General features: G+C 35.6%; 1 protein-coding gene across 2 annotated transcripts in view; it reads left to right on the top strand.

Annotated features, from left to right (window-relative positions):
- FAF1 (Fas associated factor 1) overlaps window positions 1-20,341 on the top strand; it is a 446,948-nt gene that overhangs the window by 169,390 nt on the left and 257,217 nt on the right. For both annotated transcript variants that reach the window (XR_006734185.1, XM_045548070.1), the window contains exon 6: window positions 1,361-1,452. Coding sequence is in view for 1 of the 2 variants with exons in the window: in XM_045548070.1 (XP_045404026.1) it covers window positions 1,361-1,452 (92 nt within the window). In the remaining variant the exon portion in view is untranslated. The remainder of the gene's footprint in view (window positions 1-1,360; window positions 1,453-20,341) is intronic.

Below are 20,341 nucleotides of genomic sequence, written 5' to 3' on the forward strand. Positions count from 1 at the left end.
CCCCATATCAGTTGATGGCAGCTTCACCCAGTGCTTTCTTTTGCACCACTTCTACTGCCATCACAGTGGCTTAAGCCACCATCAGTCTTATCTTAGTGTATTTCATTACCCTGCCCTATCCTTCTGCCCTCCTCTGTCAACCTCTTTCCCATCCATTGTCAACACAGCTGCCACTGTCCTGTCCTCACTATCATTGTTACCTCTCTTGACCTATCTCCTACCAGTGCTTACTAGGCTCCAATTTCACTGGACACCTTCTTGTTTCTTAAACATTTTGCACTGGCTGTTTCCTTTGCCCGCAATATCATTTCTCTATATATTCTCATGGTTTGTTTCTTCCACCTTTAAGTTTTTGCTCAAATATTTCATTCTCCAAGTGAGACCCACCCTGTTTAAAACTGTAAAGCTCCATACCCACACATTCTTTATCCTCCTTCCCTGCTTTACATTTAGTCAAAAAAATTATCACTAATATTCAACTATACAGGGTTACTTATTTTACTTATTCCTACTAAAATGTAAGCTCTGTAATATCGGATTTCATTTTAGGCTATTTTATTAATTGCCATATCCTTAGTGGATAGAGTAGTCCTGGCACAGAGTAGTAGGTGGCTCAGTAAATATCTGTTGAATAAATGTATGTCCTGGCTTACAATGTAGAGATGTAAAATGTATTTGTTAATGTTTATTGCTGTCAAAAAAGTTTGAAGTACTTCAGCAAGTTTTTACCATCAGATTGGGAGTCTGAAATATATATGAGTTTTGTGGTAAAGAAATTTAATGAAATTTTTATGGTTATCAAGATAATAGGTCATATATAGCCAAAGAGTAGTTAAGTCTATCCCAATAGAGAGCTTTAAGAAAAAAGATACCCGGAGTTAAGAGTAAAGTGACCCAAGTAACCCTTTTAGAATCCTCATCCAAATTACTTAATCTCTCAGGCTACATTTCCTCATCTTTAAAATCATTGGCTTAAGGTACTCTCTATGACTTTTTTCAAGGTCCAATGGTCTCTGAAAACCTATTTTGCTAATTTTTTCCATAATGACCCTGAAATGAAGTGTGTATTAGTTGCAAGGATACACTTCTTCAGTAAAGAAATTATTGAGTCCCAACTTTGTTCTTACCTATTTGTATCTCTTCATGAGCTCAAGAATTTATATATTAACATTCAGGTTTATGCTACCTTATGATACATAGAGGAAATAAGGTTATTTGGATTCAACAGTTCTTTTGCATTATGCTATTTGGGAAATTATTAGAAGATGAAAAATCAAACTACAAAATTACTAATTTTTAAGAATTACAGTAAAAATTAGTAATGCACAATCAACATTCAGTTTTTGTTTTTCTTTTTCAGACGGTCCTAAAATCGCTGCACTTGCCAAAAAACAACAGTCTTTATGTCCTTACACCAGACTTGCCACCACCTTCATCATCTAGTCATGCTGGGTAAGGTGTTTACTTCTCCTGGGGATCTGAAATGAAAGTTTGATTGTTACATTGCTTTAAGCTATATATAAACATCAAAATTAAATAAAAGTCCTGTTGAAGTTTTAACTTAGCGACTACTATCAAGTATATCAATTTTCAAACTATTTGGTCTAGAAGTTTATTTGTTTTAGTGGTGGAATCTTCTAATACAAAGAAAATCTTTAGCAAAACTCCAATATATAAAAAATAGTCAAATGGTACTTCTGTGATTGAAGAAGGGTGAGAGTTGGAGGGAAGAGAAAGTGTAAATGGAACCCCAGTCTCTCTCGTTGCTAAAAAGACATTACCTTTGAGTAAAATTCATTGGGCTCTACAGAATAAAGCTTGAAAAGCACTGATATAAAATTTTTATTAAGATTTTCCTTCTATTTGAAATAGAGGATCTCATTTTTTTAGTTTTTGCAGTGGAACTCAATACAGTTATAGAATGATCAAATTAGTATATTTAATTACACATTAAGTTTTTATTGCTAGATAAACCAATCTATAGTAAATGATTATGCTAGTGATAGAATAATAATTTTTGTGAATAATCTTTTCATTATTATTCCAGAATTATGTTTATTTTTAGATTTTCACAGTTTTTAAACAATTTTTTTTCTTTTAAATATAACTTCGTCATTTTTCGTGATCGCTAAACTTTGAATATTGTCAAGCTTTTACCCCGACCACTTACCAAATATCTTTATTTTTAGGAAGCTAGAAACAAAAAGAAAATTAAATTTGGCTTCATTAAAATAGAAATCACTAAACTGAAAAGTTAAATTTAATGTAATTGTATTTGATCGTTAGTTTGTTTTGTGTTAAGAATTTAAAGATTTCTTGTATTGTTCTTTATCTTCTATGTTTAGATTATATATTAGTGGGAAGTGGAATTTGCATACTATTACAGAATTACAAACTACAGACTTATAGTCCATGTGTTTATAGTAATGTTGATATAAAACTTCAGATGAGATTAAGTTAAACAAAGAGTTATAGTTCTGTGTCTAATCAGGTAGAACATTATTTTGTAGGTTAGTTAACAAAGTGTAATCACTGTCATGTAATCCACATAATTAAAAGTAGACAGAATACATCATTGTTTATAATCTATTGCTTTCCAGTAGCATGATTAAATGGATTTATCAAAATGTCTTCCTGGGCTAATGGAAATGTTCTTCATTGCCATGTGGCTGACCTTAGTTTGATTGCCAGTCACTCAATCCCTAGACAAGCAGGGGCTTTCAGTGCTGCTGATATGCAGTGTTTATTAGAAAATGAGCACTTCACGTAGCATTAAAGTAGTTTTCCTAGTTGGCTTTGTGGATTTTCAATAAGTTATAATGATGCTATTTCTTGTGTTGGAATAGTAAGAGAGAAAAATTCAAAGTCAAACAAAAGATGTAGTGGGAAGAGAGGCAAATGCAAACTCCTGCTGATACAAAAGTCATGTTAGTGCACATTTTACTAAAACCTAACTAAAAAGCCAGGGTTCACTTCTTGTAGTGTATTTATCCAACATATCTTTTGATAAATCTAGAGTTTTTTAATAACATATCTTAAATGCTGATTTCATGGGAGACAGTTTAAAAAAACCAAAATAAAATCCATGTAGAACCTTAAAAACTAGTGGTAATAATTATTTTTAACTTGTGATTTTCGTTTTGTGTTTCACTAGATAAAAATAATTTTGGACATCTTAACTATATAGTGGAGGCCAAAAAAATAATTTCCTAGTGAGTTATACAGCATATCATATTATTAAAAATGGTAGACAGATAAGTTTGCTTTGTACTAGACTCCATACTGAATCAAATTGATTTCTTTTTGCAGAATTTTGTTATAGTTGGTGGATTCATAGATATCTTACTTATAATTTATAACCTAATTTACAATCTAAAAAGGAGAAAATAAAAGGTAATTAATTATGGTTCTTAGGACTGTCTTTGGGAATTGGCAAATTAATAGATCTACTCTGAAATTAGTAGAGGAAAATGGGCAGGTTTATGTACATATTTTCCCGATTCCTTTCTTCATCTCAGATATGAGATTTCTTAAAAAGTGGTATATTTTATTTAGGCAGTTTGATACTTAATCGGTTTAATTGTCATTTTGTTATGTTTTTCTCTGACGTGAGTTCAGTAGATGTTGGAAGATGGAGGGGAATTGGAGGATAAACTGCCAGTTAATTGTAGTGCAGAACTGTGATATGGGCCTGCTCCTGGATTCCACCATTCCAATTCCAGCGCAATGGCAAACATTAGGTTCTTTTTAAATAAAGTATTAGTCTTCTCTCAAGGGATTAGACAACATTAGTATTATAGTGTCACTCCTAAACAAAATTTATTGTAACCAAATCAGAAAAGTAATATGGTTATAATTCATCTCTCCCTACAAAAGACATCAAAGTATACTGTGAGAAAAACTTGGATTCCAGTTCCAAGTTGGCTTAGGGCCTTAGATTTTTCATTTACATAACGGGAAGCATTGTTTGCAGTTGTCAGGGTGGTTGTAAAAATTCAGTAAGCAATAGTGCTACATTATGTGTGAAAGTGCAAATTATAAAGAACAATAATTGAAATGATTTATATATGCTAATAAAGACCAATAGTAATTCTTTTCATTCAAATTTCACTTGACTTTTATAACAACTCTGTAAGGATGCAGGTCTATTTTAATGCATCTTTTTTATAGGTGAGGAAATCTAGGTGTTTAGAATGGATAAGAAAGTTGAGGTGTTTAGAAGAGTTACGTAGATTGTTTGTATTCAAGAGTAAATATTCTGACTCTGAAGATTGTGGTATTCCATCTACTATATAATTTCAGACTCTTGGCAGAAATACATAAAGCTTTATTCCAAAGGCAACTTCTTTTTTGGGAGGCTGTTCTCTAGATTTGTTTTACTTACTTATTTATTTGTTTGTTTGTTTGAGACAGGATCTCATTCTGTTGCCCAGGTTAGAGAGCAGCATTGTTATCATAGCTTACTACAACCTCAAACTCATGGGCTCAAGTGATCTTCCTGCCTCAGACTCCTGAGTAGCTTGGACCATAATCATGCGCCACCACACCTGGCTAGTTTTTTTTTTTTTTTTGTAGAGACCAGTCTCTGCCCAGGGTGTTCTGAACTCCTGGCCTCAAGCAATCCTCCTGCCTCAGCCTCCCAAAGTGCTAGGATTATAGGCTTGAGCCACTATGCCCGGCCCTGAAGGAGATTTCTTTTAAAAATCTTGTAACGTGTCATTATATACTCTTTGAAGGACATTTGCTTTTGTTATTTCACTTACTGTAATTCTTTTCAGGAATTTTAATGAAATTTCATTATGTGAATTCACTCTTAGTTACAGTATATTATTAATCATTTAATAAAATGTAGATATAAAATAACATGTTCTTACCAGCAAACCATTTTATTATTAGGTTTTGGTGAGAACTGTAGATACAGAAAACTATTATCTCAAACAACATCCTATTAAAAAAAAACAAAAAACCTTATTGGCTTGATTTTACTGCCACTAGGGGGTGCTTTGTAATTGAGTCTTTGTATTTATATATACAATTTCATTCTGGGGAAAAAAAACGATACAGGCTGAGAGCAGCAAAATTACCATATGAGCACCTATAATTGAATTTAGAATGATTTTAAAGTAAGTTATATTTTTCAGAAAACAGAATTTCAAGCTTCCTGAGAATTTAAGAGCAAACTCTTTAATCGTAATCTTCATAACAGTTGAAAAGCATTTTAAACCTTTTTAAAAATAAATTACATTTCACTAATTAATTGAAAGAATGAAGCAGTACCCTTGTGGCACAATTGTAAATTATATTAAAAATTATAGGAAAATTAGAAAGGGGGGGAAAACTGTTAATTATACATTTCATATTATTATAGAAAAGATTCATTCCATTAATGATTTACTGATTACTTGCTAGATAAAAACCAGTTATGCCCTCACAGAGCTTGTTACGTATTTATTAAGGATGTTAGGCCTTTTCTTAATTCATCCCTTTACAGAAAATTTCCTTAGATTCTAACTCATTCCTGGTGTTCTTTCTGATACTCAAATTGCTTAATCTAGTCTCCTGTCTAAGCTCTTCTTTTTTTTTTATTGACATATGGTCTTATTTTTCTATGCATCAATAACGTATACATACATTTTAATAAAGATAAGTGACGGTGACATAGTAACTATCATTTATGAGGCCAGGCTTTTCTGCCAAGCCCTTTATATATATTATTTTATTAAATCCTCACAATAAATCATAAGTACATATTATTACCCATGTTTTACAGACGGAGAAACTGAGTTAGGGGTAGAGGTGAGGTGATGACAGAGAGATAGTGGTTATTGGGAGCTTGTTTAGGTTCTTGTTTGAAGGATGCTAGAGATATTGGTTACCTTTAGTTCATATTAAAAAAACAAACTGAGGTATAAATGCTAATAACTAAAGGGGATAAACACTAAAGAAAAATAACCTGTATACTTCTAGAAGAAAATAGAAAATTAGAAACCTAGTCAATACATCAGCAAATAGGAATATGAAACAGTAGTATAAGAAAACAAGGAGAGAGGAAAACAGAAAATATGATGGCAAAAAAAAATATATATATATCAGAAATCTCCATAAACAAGAAAGCATTAACTCTTATTAAAAACAGAATCTCTCAAATAAGATTTTTTAAAATAGCTATATGTTGTTATATGATATACCAAAGAGATATCCTTTAATGGAATGACAGAGAAAAGAGAAAGGAAAAGAAAATGATACTTTGAGTACTCTAGACAATTATTAACTATAAAATATACTATAGCAATATTAATATAGCATAAAATTGAATTTAAGGCAAATAGCATTGAGGGACAATTTGCCATGAAGATATGACAATTGTGGATTTGTGTGCAGAAGTCAGCAAAATTTGACGGAATTACAAGGAGAAATAGACCAACCACATTGTATTAAATACATCAGTTCAGGGACTGATTAATTAAGCAATCAATCTTTGTAGGCTATAGAAGATTTGAATAACCCAATTAAGCACACATGGAATACTTAGAAATTGATCACGTACAAGAACACAAAGCCAGTATCAAAGAATCATTATCCTATTGACCACATTCTCTGGCCATTATGTAATAGGAAGTGAAATAATAATATTAATAAAAAGATAAACTCCTAGATCCCCTATATATTTGATACTACAAATAATTTACTTCAAAATAATTTATGGGTAGAAATGAAATTATAATAGCAACCATCAGATATTTAGAAGTGAACATAAATGAGAGTGCTAGACAATAAAACTGTGAGTACAGCAAAAATAGCACTTAGAAAATTGTAGTCTTAAGTCTGCTAATTAGAAGACAAGTGTTTTGAAAGCCCCCAGCTAATTTGGGATTCCCGTACCAGAGCAGTTAGCAACTTTGCTCTAATGGGAAATGAAAGGGAACCGGATGAGTGTGTCTATAGTATGCCTTTCACAGGATACTTCTTTTACATGGTGGACAGCCTAATGCCTAGTTGTCCAACCTATGACCAGTGGTCCCTCAGATGGGAAATTTGTTTATGCTGGCAGATGCCCTTGTGTCTTTTGTCTGACCTGTGTCCAGTTTATGCCTGCCTGACCATCACTCTGGTGCTGGGAGCCTGATCCTGTGTTCTCTCTGGTGTCCTGAGGAGAACCTGGCCTGAGCCTGCCCCTAGTTCTTCAGATGGAAGGTGCAAATTCAATACACCACTATAATAGAAACAAGGTCAAAGATTTTTTACTTTCAGATCCTGGGCACATTGAGGCGGGAGGGTAGTTCTCGATCCCCACGTCACAGGAGACAGGAATGAAGAGTCAGGCAGAGAGAGAACAGTGTGTGCAACTAGCAGTATGTATGAGGAAATAAGGTGGGTCACTTTAAGTTCACAGGCAAATGCCTGAATGGTCTGGTTAAAGGAAGCTATAGAAAAGGGGGAGCCCAGTTTGCCAGAGGAGAGAGATGCTTCTGAGTTCTTATCTCTGGCTGCCAGCTTGAGACATTTGGGTGTGGTATAGGACTGGAAACTGTGTCAAGGGTGACTGAGCCCTGCTTCTGGTATGGGAGAGTTAAGGTTGTATTCAAAATGACTGCTGAGGCCACATAAGATTAAAGAATTCACTACAGTAAGAAAGATAGAAAACCGCCAGGTGTGGAGGCGGGTGTGGAGGCGTGCCTGTAGTCCCAGCTACTTGGGAGGCTGAGGCAGTAGAATTGCTTGGGGCTGGGAGTTTGAGGTTGCAGTGAGCTACAATGACACCATTGCACTCTAGCCAGGGTGACAGAGTGAGACTTTGTCTCAACAAAAAGAAAGAAAGAAAAAAACTATTGAATTGTAGGTTCAACTTAAGAAAATAGAGAAATAACAGCAGAGTAATTTGGAAGAAAACAGAGGGAAAGAAAGATTAAAGAACAGAAATTAATGATTGAGTGAATCAACAAAAGTAGTAATTATTTGCTTGAAAAGTCAAGCCAAGAAAAAATGGGAGTAAGCATAAATAAAAATACTAAGTATAAAAAAGGAGGACTTTGGCCTGGGCGCAGTGACTTGCACCTGTAATCCCAGGGGAGGCTGTGGTATGAAGATCACTTGAGGCCAAGAATTCAAGACCAGCCTGGGCAACATAGTGAGACTCCATCTCTACAAAATTGAAAAAAAAAAAATTAGCTGGCATAGTGGTGTGTGCCCATAATCCCAGTGCTTTAGGAGACTGAGGTGGGAGGATCGGTTGAGCCCAGGAGTTTAAGGCCAGCCTGCACAACATAGTGAGACCCCATCTCTACAAAAAAATAAAAAGGAGGACCTTATACTACAGATTAAGAGGAGATTTGTAAGTTAATAAGATAATTAGTAAATAATACTAAAATCATTACTAAAATATTTTAAAATAAAAATAAAATATGCATATCTTATGCCAATAAGATCTGAAATTTAGATGAACTAGAAAATTTTATATAAAATATAAAGTACAAGAACAAATAGATAACCTGAAAAAATTATATAATCATTAAAGAAACTGAATTAGAAGTAAAAAATTTCACATACCACTTTTCTCTTCTTTACTCTGACCCCCCAGAGGATTTCCATAAAGAAATTTTACCAAATCTTCATGGTACAGATTATCCCAATCTAATATAAACTACTCCCAGAAGGATTACTACCTATCTTAGTTTACGATGGTCATATAATCTTGATACCAAAACCAGAAAAGGAAAATAATTTTTAAAAATATATGGCTAAAGCTCACAACCATACGTAATAAAATTGGGAAGGTAAACTTTTCTTTGGCTTCTCTCAGCCTTACCATTTAATGACCTCTTCTTTTCCCAGTACCTATTCCACTACCTTCAAACAGCATCTTCTCCCAAGTTCAACAGGTCTCAAACTAGTTCTCTCTCAAAAACTTAGCATGATTATATTTCTAGCCTGCTCAAGCCCCTCGACTAGCTTTCCGTCACACTTAGCAGAAAATCTAGGTTTCTTACTGTGGCCTACAAAGTACTTACATAGTCTTGTCTCTGACTTTCTCTCTAACCTCATCTTTTATCACTGTGCCTCTGGCTTATAGCTTACCAGCCACACTAGCTTCTTTGCTCTTCTTTAAACATTCTAAGTGTGCATCTATTTTAGGGCATTTACACTTTGCTATTCCCCTGCCAGGAATGTTACCTACTAGGTAACAACTTGACTCATTTCTTCACTTTATTCAGGCTTCTACTCAAATGTCACATCATCAGAGAGGTTTTTCTTGATGCCCCTGTCTAAAAACAGCACCTTTGTCATACTCTCTCTCTTTGCCTTGCTTTGTCATTACCATGCATTATATTAGTAATATATTCATATTCATATTTATCTTTTTCTCTCAATAAAATGTAAGGATACAAAAAATCAGGGCCCTTTTTTTTTGTTCACTGTTGTATCCCTACTAGCTAAAAGAGTGCCTGAAACGTAGTAGGTACTTAGAAATATCTGTGGAATGAATACTGTAAAGTGACACATTTCCAAGGGTATTTGTCTCTTAAAAGAGATCAAAGCTAAGGAGTTACCTTCTAATGGTGGAATATTCAGTATTATGCAGAGCACACACTAGATATTTGGGGAACAAAAGACCTTATAGGTGTCCCATAAATGTAATGAAGTAGACAATCTCTACTTTTTGGCATGAGGTTAACTTTAATCTTTGTCCAGTGTTCCCTCTGGTTTCTCCCTTCATGGTATGGAGTAATAGAAGGAGCTCTGGCTTTATAGTCAAACAGACTGTTCAGTCTTATATCTGTTCTACACTAAGTTTTGTGGTCTCACACAATGCTTTCTTCTGTGAATTTTAGCTTCCCCAATATTATTTTATGTATGGCTATCCTCTCTCTCCAGCCAGATCTTGAGCTGTGAAGAACAAGAGCATTCTTACTGAGCATTTCTCTTAGCTCATAAAAGTATTATATATGTAAGAGGCCATTAATAAACATTTGTGATAAATATGAAAACTTTCATGACTAATTGAGGAATGTGATTTTTCGTTTGTATATTTATATTCTCTCCATTGACTGTTTTGCTGTTGTCAGACTCAAAGTATTTTCAGATAAATGGAAACTTCATCTATCATGTTACACACGCAGGGTGTCCATTATTCACTCATTGACAAGATGTATATTGAGGATCATCATGCAATGTGTTAAGTCTTTGTTCTAGGTGCTAGAGATATAATGAGAAACAAGACAAACAAGGTCCCTGCTTTCATGGAGTTTACAATGTAATATGTATAGAGGTGAGGGGGGAGTGCAGCCAACAGACTATAAACAAGAAAAAATATCAGATGATAATAAGTGCTTTCTGGAAAACTAAAATAGGGTGACATGGTATGACCAATTGGATGACTAGTGTAGGTTGTAAGGTCAAGAAAGGCCTCTTTGAAGTTGTACTATTTAATCTGAGACATGAACAATGGAGGAGCCATGTAAGTGAAGGGCTTAGTGAAGAGTATTCTAGACAGGAAATATAGCTAGTGCCAAAGCCCTAAGGCAGTTGGAGAATGTTTGACATTTCTGGGCCTGATATTGCTGATGATCACCTTGCTAGAAAGGACTAAATGGATGTCTTGGTAATAAAAGACAGTCTTTGCAACTTGCTTTGGTCATAGTTTAATAAGTGATGAAAATGTCCAGCTCCATTTTAATTATATAGATTTCTTCATTTTTATGGCAAGGTAACAGAAAACATGATATCCATTGTCTGTTGTCCCTTTTACAAGTAGTAATTGAGTCTTGCTTTTGACTTTGAGCTTTTTGTACTGGGCTTATGGTTCCAGTTGATATTTTAATGACATCACATGAGGGTATATTGTTGAGCTCTGGTCATGCAGTCAAGGATATGACTCTCTTGTGTGGCTTCTGGGTTATGAAGTTGTTTTTACTATGGCTTTGAATTAGATGCTATTTGTTTAAGAAGAAGTAAATTCAGGTTGCTAATTGGGACTCCTGTGATAGTTGAGTAAACCAATAACATTATAATATACAGCTTTTGTGTGTGTGTGTGTGTGTGTTTTTAGTAAGCCATTGGTGGGAAAGCACGTGGCAGTAGTCATGAATTAAGTGAGAATAGAGTTGTTACATTTTCCAGTGGTTGCTGTGGAAGGAATTGAGGAATAGTGAGTCAAGATAGCTGAATTTTGATTCCTCTGCCATGGAATCACTGTGACTTTGGGACAGTCAGTCCTCTTCTGTAGCCCTCAGATACTACCTGAAAATAAATAAGCTTTTCTAGATTCTTAGGCATTCATGATGCTGCTCTCACCCTTCCTTTCTTCTAGGGTTCTTAGGATTAGACATATAAAAATCAGTAGACAAATTGGAAATCAAAATTGCTTTAATGCCCAGGCAAGCACTCAGTGGAGAGGAAGTGGCTTAGACCGGAGTCCTAAGTGATGTCTTTTACCTCTTACTCCAGATCTAAATCTTAGGATCCATATGCTCAGGTGACCTATAGAAGGAGTTATGACTCAGTCTTCAGAGCCTAATGGACTGATGCACTAGGCCTGCCTTACCAACCTAGTCACAATATGAAAGACAGCCTAGAGACCTCATGCAAGCTTGTTCAGGGTATAGCTACCACAATGGGTAAGAAATGAAAGACAGCTTAGGTCAGTCGTGTTGGCTCATGCCTATAATCCCAACACTTTAGGAGGCCGAGGAGAGAGGATCTCTTGAGGCCAGGAGATTGAGACCAGCCTGGGCAAGATAGTGTGATCCTATCTCTACAAAAAAATAAAAAAATAAAAATTAGCCAGATGTGGTGGCAAGCATCTGTAGTCCTAGCTACTCAGGAGGCTAAGGCAGAAGGATTGCTTGAGCCCAGGAGTTGGCAGCTGCAGTGAACTGTGATTGCATGCCACAGCACTCCACCCTGGACAACAGAGTGAGACTCTGTCTCAAAAAAAAAAAAAAAAAAGAAAAAGAACTTAGGGCATAGAAAGTAAAAGAGGAAGCTACTGGTCTTGCCCCTGCCTTCTGTAAAATCTAACCTAGTACAGTGTGACTTTGTGAGTAATTCTAATTGGCTCTTTTTTTCCTCTGGGAGAAATAAGTCTAGAATGTGGGGGGTTTAGGGGCGAAGTCACAAATTTTCTCATTTAAACTCTTCCCTAGTGGGGAGTATCAACAGGGGCAGAAGTTTTATGCTCTCTAAAGGAGAGGCAGAAGCCTGAGGAAAAGCAAAAGAAACATTGTCATACTTGAGGTCTTTTCCAACTCTCACTGTTTGAGTTGCACTCTACTACATCCATTAAGTTTGAATGTATAAGAGAAAAATTCTGAAGTATTACTTCTCTATCTCTGCTCCTAATAACCGTCGAGCCAGCAGTGGTAATAGATATCCACCTGTGCTCCTGGCCGTGGCCCTAGCAAAGAAGTGACACCCTCTGGGTGGTATGTGTATTGATATTCATACAAACATAGTAGATATGTTTTTTTTTTCCCCTCATTCCCGCCTCTCTCCCCCTGTACAGAGACCATTATAGCCACTCTTCTCTCTTCTGCCCCCATTATCCCAACTAAGAAAGATAACTGAGAAGTGTTGTGGAACTGTTGTGGGGTTCAGTTATTAGAAGGGCATTCTGAGGATGCTTTCAAATAGTTCTCATCCTACTTCTGTTTCTCTAACACCTCACAATCTCTGCACAAATATTAATGCTTATAATATGTTTCACTCTTTTATCTAGTTTCTACTATTTCAGTTTGTGATGTACTCCCTTAATGCAAGAGAAGTCACATTCATGAGAGGTCTGACTTAGAATGCGAGGAAAGCTCTAGGATATCATCTTTGGAAGGAGCTAAAACAATCATTTAATTCAGTCCTATTTTATGACTAGGAGAACTGAGGTACAGAAAGAAGTTAAATGGTCTATTGAGGCCTTAGCTTCTTCACTCAGAATGATCAGGATGATTTTGGCCTCCTAGGATTTTGGAGAGGGGTGGATGTGATTAAATAAGATAGCACACGTGGGCTTCAGGCCTGGTGCAATGAAATGCATGTGTTCAGGAGTTTCCCTTTCCCAGGTCATAGAGCTAGTTAACAAATGAGCCAGGACTTGGATTTCATAGGGCTCTGAACTCCAAATCACTCATCATAGTGCCTTTGAACATCCTAGAGGTGAGTTTTTAACTATAACTCAAGGGTTGCTCAAAAAGTCAGAATCAATATAGTCCTCAATGTAAAGTCTCATTTCAGTCTAGTTCATGTGTGAAGTAAACTAGGAGCAGTGCTTGCTGGCCCATAGTACTCAATAAATCCTTTGAGTGAATAGGCAGAGTGATGCAGTTATTTCAGGAATAGGTGAACAACTGCCAATGAGGGACTCTTTTTTCTAAGTATTTTTATTTTCAAACTGAAAAAAAAATAGGTTTTAATATCTCCTAATAATTTGCTATAATTTCATTTGAAATGGTTTTCTATTAGTGTGTCTTCTTCATGATGGCTTTTTAGTGATTTTTAAGGTTTTAGCCATGTGGCAGAAAAGGAGACCTTTAAGTTAACAGTTTTCTGAAAACTATATATATGCAAGTAAATGTTCTCAATGGATCAGTTGTAATTTTTTTTTATTTTCATGGAGGATATTGTAGGAGAGTGAAAAATGGCTTCCCTTCACCCTTTCAGGTTCCTTGGCTGGGCTACAAATCAAATTTACATAAGACAGGTTAACAGGAGAAAAACCATATGTAATTACGTGCATATACATGAGAGTCCCACAACATATGAGACTTGAAGAATGGCCAGATGATTGAAGCTTATATAGCATCTTGGGCTATAGAGAGGAATAGGGCCTTGGGGCTTCTGTTTGGGGGGTGGTGACACAAGATATGGGAGGGTGAGGGAAGGAAATGCATGGTGAATAAAGATTGTATTGTTATGCAGATAACAGGTCTCTTCAGCAATAAAAATTGTTTTAGAGCAGCCCTGAGAAGAAGAGGTGATTGTCTGGACATGGTGTCAAGCTCCAGTCTCTTCTCTTGGGATCCAAGTTATTAATCTTCCCTGGTTGCTAAGATTCCTAGGGAGGGGATTCATGACAATTGAGTTCCTTTTGGAGGATCTGTCTTAAGGCAGATAAGCAGAGCTTAGAGAAAACCTTTGTCTGTGTCAGCGGTTTCCCAAGTGTCCTCAGTTCAAAGTAATCAACATCCCAAAACATCTTATTTTGGGGTGACATTTCCTGAACTCCTTCAATATTTATCTGTAAAAATATTTTAAGTTACCAGTGTTATAATCAGAACAATGTATGATTTGATGTATCTTTCTTAAAGTAACATTTCTCAAGAAATTGATAAAAATCAGCATTTCGTGTATAAGTACATTATTGTGATTATTGTTCAACTTAAATATAATTCTAGTGAGCATTATTATTCGATTTTGTGAAAGTAAAATTTGGAAATGTTGAGTTGGTAAATTTTTCTTAATAAGAGACCACTTAAAACTGGCTCATTTTAGAGACAGAGTCTTGCTCTTTTGCCCAGGCTAGAGTGCCGTGGTATCATCGTAACTCACTGCAACCTCAAACTCCTGGGATCAAGTGGTCCTCCTGCCTCAGCCTCCCAGATAGCTGGGTCTATAGGTGCATGCCACGATGCCTGGCTAATTTTTCTATTTTTTTGTAGAGATGGGGTCTTTCCACGTTGCTCAGGCTGTTCTTGAACTCCTGGCCTCAAGCAATCAGTACCTTGGTCTCCCAAAGTGGTAGGATTACAGGTGTGAGCCACCATCTGTAAATGAGCTTTGGCTCATTTTAAGAAGACATTTTCTTGAAGTTATACATTCTGGATGAAAGAAGAAACTTGTCCCAATTAAAGCATTGATAGAGGTCACAACACATCTAATTGGAGTGATGTACCAAACCCATTTATATAGTTTACTATTGATTGATAGGTCAGTGACCACTGAGATTAGCTTGTTAGCATCACACTTTGAACACGAACTGCAGGTATTCTCTATGGTTGCTTTAATGGATAGTCAGAAACTTGGTCACTAATTCATGAAACAAAAATCAGTTTATCTGTAAATATAATGTTTTTTGCTTTTTTCATATTTTGTCTAGATGGATAGAATTATATTTTGACAGTTTTGCTATGTACTACTTGATGGATCACAATATATCACTATCACTACTAATTACCACATTTTGATTAATCTTACATACTTTGGTTAATACATTTTGCTGAATCCAATATCACTATATTGATTAAACAGTAATTATAGACATAAGGCCGCCTGAACTTTGAAATCATCATGAAAAATGTTATTAGGAATTATGTGAAACCAAATGTTTATTTATGTAGACATATTTAATTGCCAGCAAAGAAGGCAATTAATAGTAGCTGCAGAGTAAGAGGCCAACCTTCGTTAAACATGGTTTTAAGATTGTTGCAGAACTTGTGGTGATGATAACATGGTGTCTTGGAGGATGTTAACAACTGTAGCAAGAGTGTTAATTAAGAATGATGTAATCTCCAACTCAGAATTATTAGTATATGTTAGTTTAGCTGGACAGGAGCAAAATCTAGTTTCAGTTATGATGAGAGCTCAAGCCATATTTATAGTGGAAAGATTAACATTTTATTTTTATGCTGTCCCTGAGACAATTTAAAAATCCTGAATGAAATACAATCAAATGTAAACATTAAGGCCCTAGCTCATTTACATATGTGCCAGATTTTCAAACTGATTGCTGTTTGAACCTAATCTGTCATTGCTGGCTGTATTAGCTACAACAAACATTACATTTACATATTGATTTCTTATTTTGTTTTAGTGTAAATAATCCATAATTATAGTAAATTTGGTCTTTTGTTGACAAGAGCTCATATGACTCTAAGTTTAGAATGGAAATTTGAATTGCCATGTGTCATGCTTTTTAATTTAAAATCTTGATGTATCTAAAAGGATAAGAGTATTGTAGATCTTAAAATATTCCCAAAGAGACAAAAGAGAGAAAAAATTTTAGGGCCTTTGGAAAGATAATAAATTATAAAGTATTAATACAAATTCAGTATGACATTTAAAAATTATTACATTTTTATAATAAAAAATTATAGTAATTTGAAATAAATTGCTGTTTTTACTTCAGTATCAGGCCATATTTAAAAAATAAAATCTATGGAAATGAACTTTATAAGCCTATTTTATATTGAGATTTTTGTTTAAAATATCCAGTCCAAGAAAAGAAATAGCATATACACATAGCATGAGTGAAACAAGACTTTCAATCCCTGTATTGATGTTACTACTTTACTTGTCTTAACTACACATATACCATCGATTTGAGAAGTATAATTTCACTACTTATGACTCAAATGTGTCAGTGGACATATAGTGTTATTAAGTAACAATGGCAACAAATCCATGGTTCCCATTTACACTGGTTAAAAGTGTGTTGTATGTTTTTTTTTTTTTTACCTTCTTTTTTTTTTTATTTCAGCTTATTATGGGGGTACAAATGTTCAGGTTATATATATTGCTCATGTCCTGTCCATCCCCCCGAGTCAGAACTTCAAGCGTGTCCATTCCCCAGACAGTGCGCATTGCACTCATCATGTGTTGTATTTTTGATATTAAGAATATGGAGACCATTTAGGCTGGGCGTGGTGGCTCATGCCTGTAATCCTAGCACTCTGGGAGGCTGAGGTGGGCGGATTGTTTGAGCTCAGGAGTTCGAGACCAGCCTGAGCAAGAGCGAGACCCTGTCTCTACTAAAAATAGAAAGAAATTATATGGACAGCTAAAAATATATATAGAAAAAAAATTAGCCAGGCATGGTGGCGCATGCCTGTAGTCCCAGCTACTAGGGAGGCTGAGGCAGTAGGATTGCTTGAGTCCAGGAGTTTGAGGTTGCTGTGAGCTGGGCTCACCCTGGCACTCACTCTAGCCAGGGCAACAGAGTGAGACTCTGTCTCAAAAAAAAAAAAAAAGAATATGGAGACCATTTAAATTGCAAAATTGGTCACTATCAGTTTATGAAAGCATTTTTTTATGGTTAACTTTTTTTATGGAGATATAATTTATATATAATAAACATATAGTTCTTAAGTGTCTATGAGTTTTAACAAATGTATATTGTTTTCTGCTATAGATTTTAATAAGTGAAATTTTGAAAATCTATGGATTTTAAGGAGTGGCTGCTTATTAGACACCTGTATGCACACATACAGTTTAAAAACCTGTGCTGAACTGACGGCAGCCGTTTACTTGAGTGCTATGAATGCAGAGGCCCTAAAAGCCTTTATGTTAGTCAACCTGGCTGCTCTAATAAAATACCATAGAATGGGTGGCTTAAACAACAGACATTTATTTCTCACAGTTCATGAGGCTGGAAGTCCAAGATTAAGGTTCTGGCAGATTCAGTTTCTGGCAAGGACCCTCATCTGGGCTTGGCCCACCTTCTTGCTGTGTCCTCACATGGCAGAAAGAGTAAAAAAGCTCTTGTCTTTCTTCTTCTTTTTATAAGGACACTAATCCAATCATGGGGGCCCCATCTTCATTACCTCATCTAAACTTAAACCTCCCAAATTCCCTGTTTCCAAATATTATTCACATTGGGGGTTAGGGCTTCAATATATGAATTTTGGGGGAGGACACATACATAACAATCCATAACAGCCCTGAAGCCCAAATATGAATTTATCTTTCTTAATCTTGTGGTTTAATTTTGATGTTTTTATACTTTGTAAATAGTGAGTGCTTGCCCTAGTACTATTAATGTTTTAATAGGTGGATTATGGGTTAGCCTGGCCAAATCTCTCCCCTGAAGACTTTAAGAGGGAATTCTGGATTCAAGGAATTGCTAGAGTGGAAATCTTTAAATCACTATTATTATTCTTGGTTCAAAACACCTGTTTTATTAAATACTTCCGTAATTCAGCCTTAACCTTGAAAAATTACTATGTCATATGTTGTCCTGACCCGCAGGACTGTCAACGCGGACCCTGGAAGAGGGAGTGGGAATTGGGGGGACAAGAGACACGAGAAATGGAGACAAGACAGGAGTCTGATCAAGTCTCGTTTATTGTACGCTGAATGGCAGGTTATATAGGTCAGCAAGGCGGGAGAGGAGAAGGCGGGGTAAAGACAAAAAGCAACCGTTAAGCAAGGCGGGAAGCATCAGTCCCTCCCACAGTGGAGATAACTGTGCTGCTGCTTGTGGAGTGGAAAACTACTGTGCTCAAGGTCAGAGGCAATGCTGTAGCCGGGCCTCAAGGCTCCGGACAATATGTATTAAAACAGCCCTGTGCTTTCTCATATGTGGGTTGCTAAAGTATTCTTTGAATGTGAAATAAACTCAGTCAAAACAATAAAACCTGTTAAATTTATTCTTGGTGTTGTTGCTGATTTTATCAATACTTTGACATGTGGAAGCTAATAATATATGGCTTTGTATGTTTACACTTAAAAAAATGCCTGTTCTAGAGCTTCAAATTTATTTATTGGGGTCTATTTGTTAAAATTTGCTATACATGACTTTCCTCTTTTAAAAAAAATGTGGAAGGGAATGCAAAGTATATAAACTAAGCTGGTAGATTAAAATTACATTGGTACTCCTTAGAAGGCAGATATTTCACAGATAACTTCTCTGTTCGTGATAAATATTCATAGTTAAATTGGAATGAGTCTCACCAGGCATAGATGGATGGACATTTTGCTCATGAAAGAGTTTTGGAAGTCCAAGACTTGTAGAAAAAGAGAGAGAGAAAAGGAGTTTTACTTGAACTATTTCTAGAACTGTGTTAGTGGCTTAGGTATTAATGCTTAGTTATAGTACTGAGGACTTTAGGGAAATGGTTATCTGTATATATTTTTATGGTTCCCTCTGTTACAATCCCCCCACCCAAATTTTAAAATCAGTAAACTAGTTAGGGGAGTTAGGAGGTAATGTATGTGAAAACATCTAGCACTTTGCCTAATAGGTGCTTAATAATGCATTTTTATTTTATTTTATTGCAAATAGACACTAGCTCAGAGTCTAGAGACAATGTATATTATTCTGATTACATTTTAAACATTAATTTCAGTCTATATCTGAGGGTAGAGCAAGGACTGCTAGTTTTAAAGTCCCTTTTCTATTTGTAGAAAACCAAACCATGTCCTTGTTGACAAATGCAAATATTTCAATTGAGAGAAAAATCATAATGGAGAAAAAAATAAAAACCAGTGAGGAGAGAAAGTATATTCTATCAAAACTATTTCTTGTTTTGAGTTAAAATTCAAACTGCTTTTAAAAAGTTTCAACATTTGCTTGCTCTTTTATTCTCCCTCTAATTGAAGAGAAACATGTCATTAAAAAAGTTTCATTATTTCTCAACTGTTTTGATTGACAATTATCCTTAGACTCTCAATATCAAAAGTTAAAGTCACAATGACTTTGCATCTTGAAGGTAAAAGAGAGACTGCTCACAGATGGCTTAACCATGGCTAACTATCCTAACCAACAATGAGACGGCACTGTTAGGGAGAAAATTCCTCCTGGATGCAGCAAATGAGGACTCACTCAACTCATTATTAGCTTCAGCAGCTAGAATCAATTTGCCTAGATAACACTTTAGCAATAAAGTCTTTGCAAATTATACAGATCACCGTGGCAAATTTCTTACAGACTTCCCCATCACCCTGTCCTCCCCAAATCATCACAGAACAAACGAAACTCACTCAGTTTACATGCTAGCTTCTGTAGAAAGTGTCCTTGGTCTAATTTAAGTATTCTGTGTTTCCATAGCATCTTAGGAAAAATCAGTATTAGAGGTCTTAGCACATGGTACCATATGTGAATTTTATTTGCTTATTTGCCCATCCCTCAGTAAACCCAAGGAAGGTAGAAATGTGATCTTACTGGGTTCACTTCCTTGATACTTGGAGGGTAAATCATAAGAGTGTAATCTCTAAAGTTAGACCTGGATCACTGCTGTTTAATTTTTGTGTGACGTTAAGCAAGTAACTTAATATCAGTTTCCTTATCTGTAAAATGGAAATGATGATAATATAATAACTTCATAAAGTTGGCATGAATCTCTTAATGTCTGATACATAGTAGCATTTGTTAAAGGCTAGTCATTATTATTAATGGCTAAATGAATGAGTCATGCTAGAGTCTGATGTCAAAGATAATACTCTCAGCAGACTCTTGTAAACAAACTATTCTCATGAGGAGCATGAATATGGTAGATCAATCCCAAATAAGACCTGTGTTTAAAAAAACAAAACAAATAGGCTGGGTGCAGTGGCTCATGCCTGTAATCCTAGTACTCTGGGAGGCTGAGGTGGGAGGATCACTTGAGGTCAGGAGTTCGAGACCAGCCTGAGCAAG

The sequence above is a fragment of the Lemur catta genome, chromosome 3 (genome assembly GCF_020740605.2).
Source record: "Lemur catta isolate mLemCat1 chromosome 3, mLemCat1.pri, whole genome shotgun sequence".
Lineage (NCBI taxonomy): Eukaryota > Metazoa > Chordata > Mammalia > Primates > Lemuridae > Lemur > Lemur catta.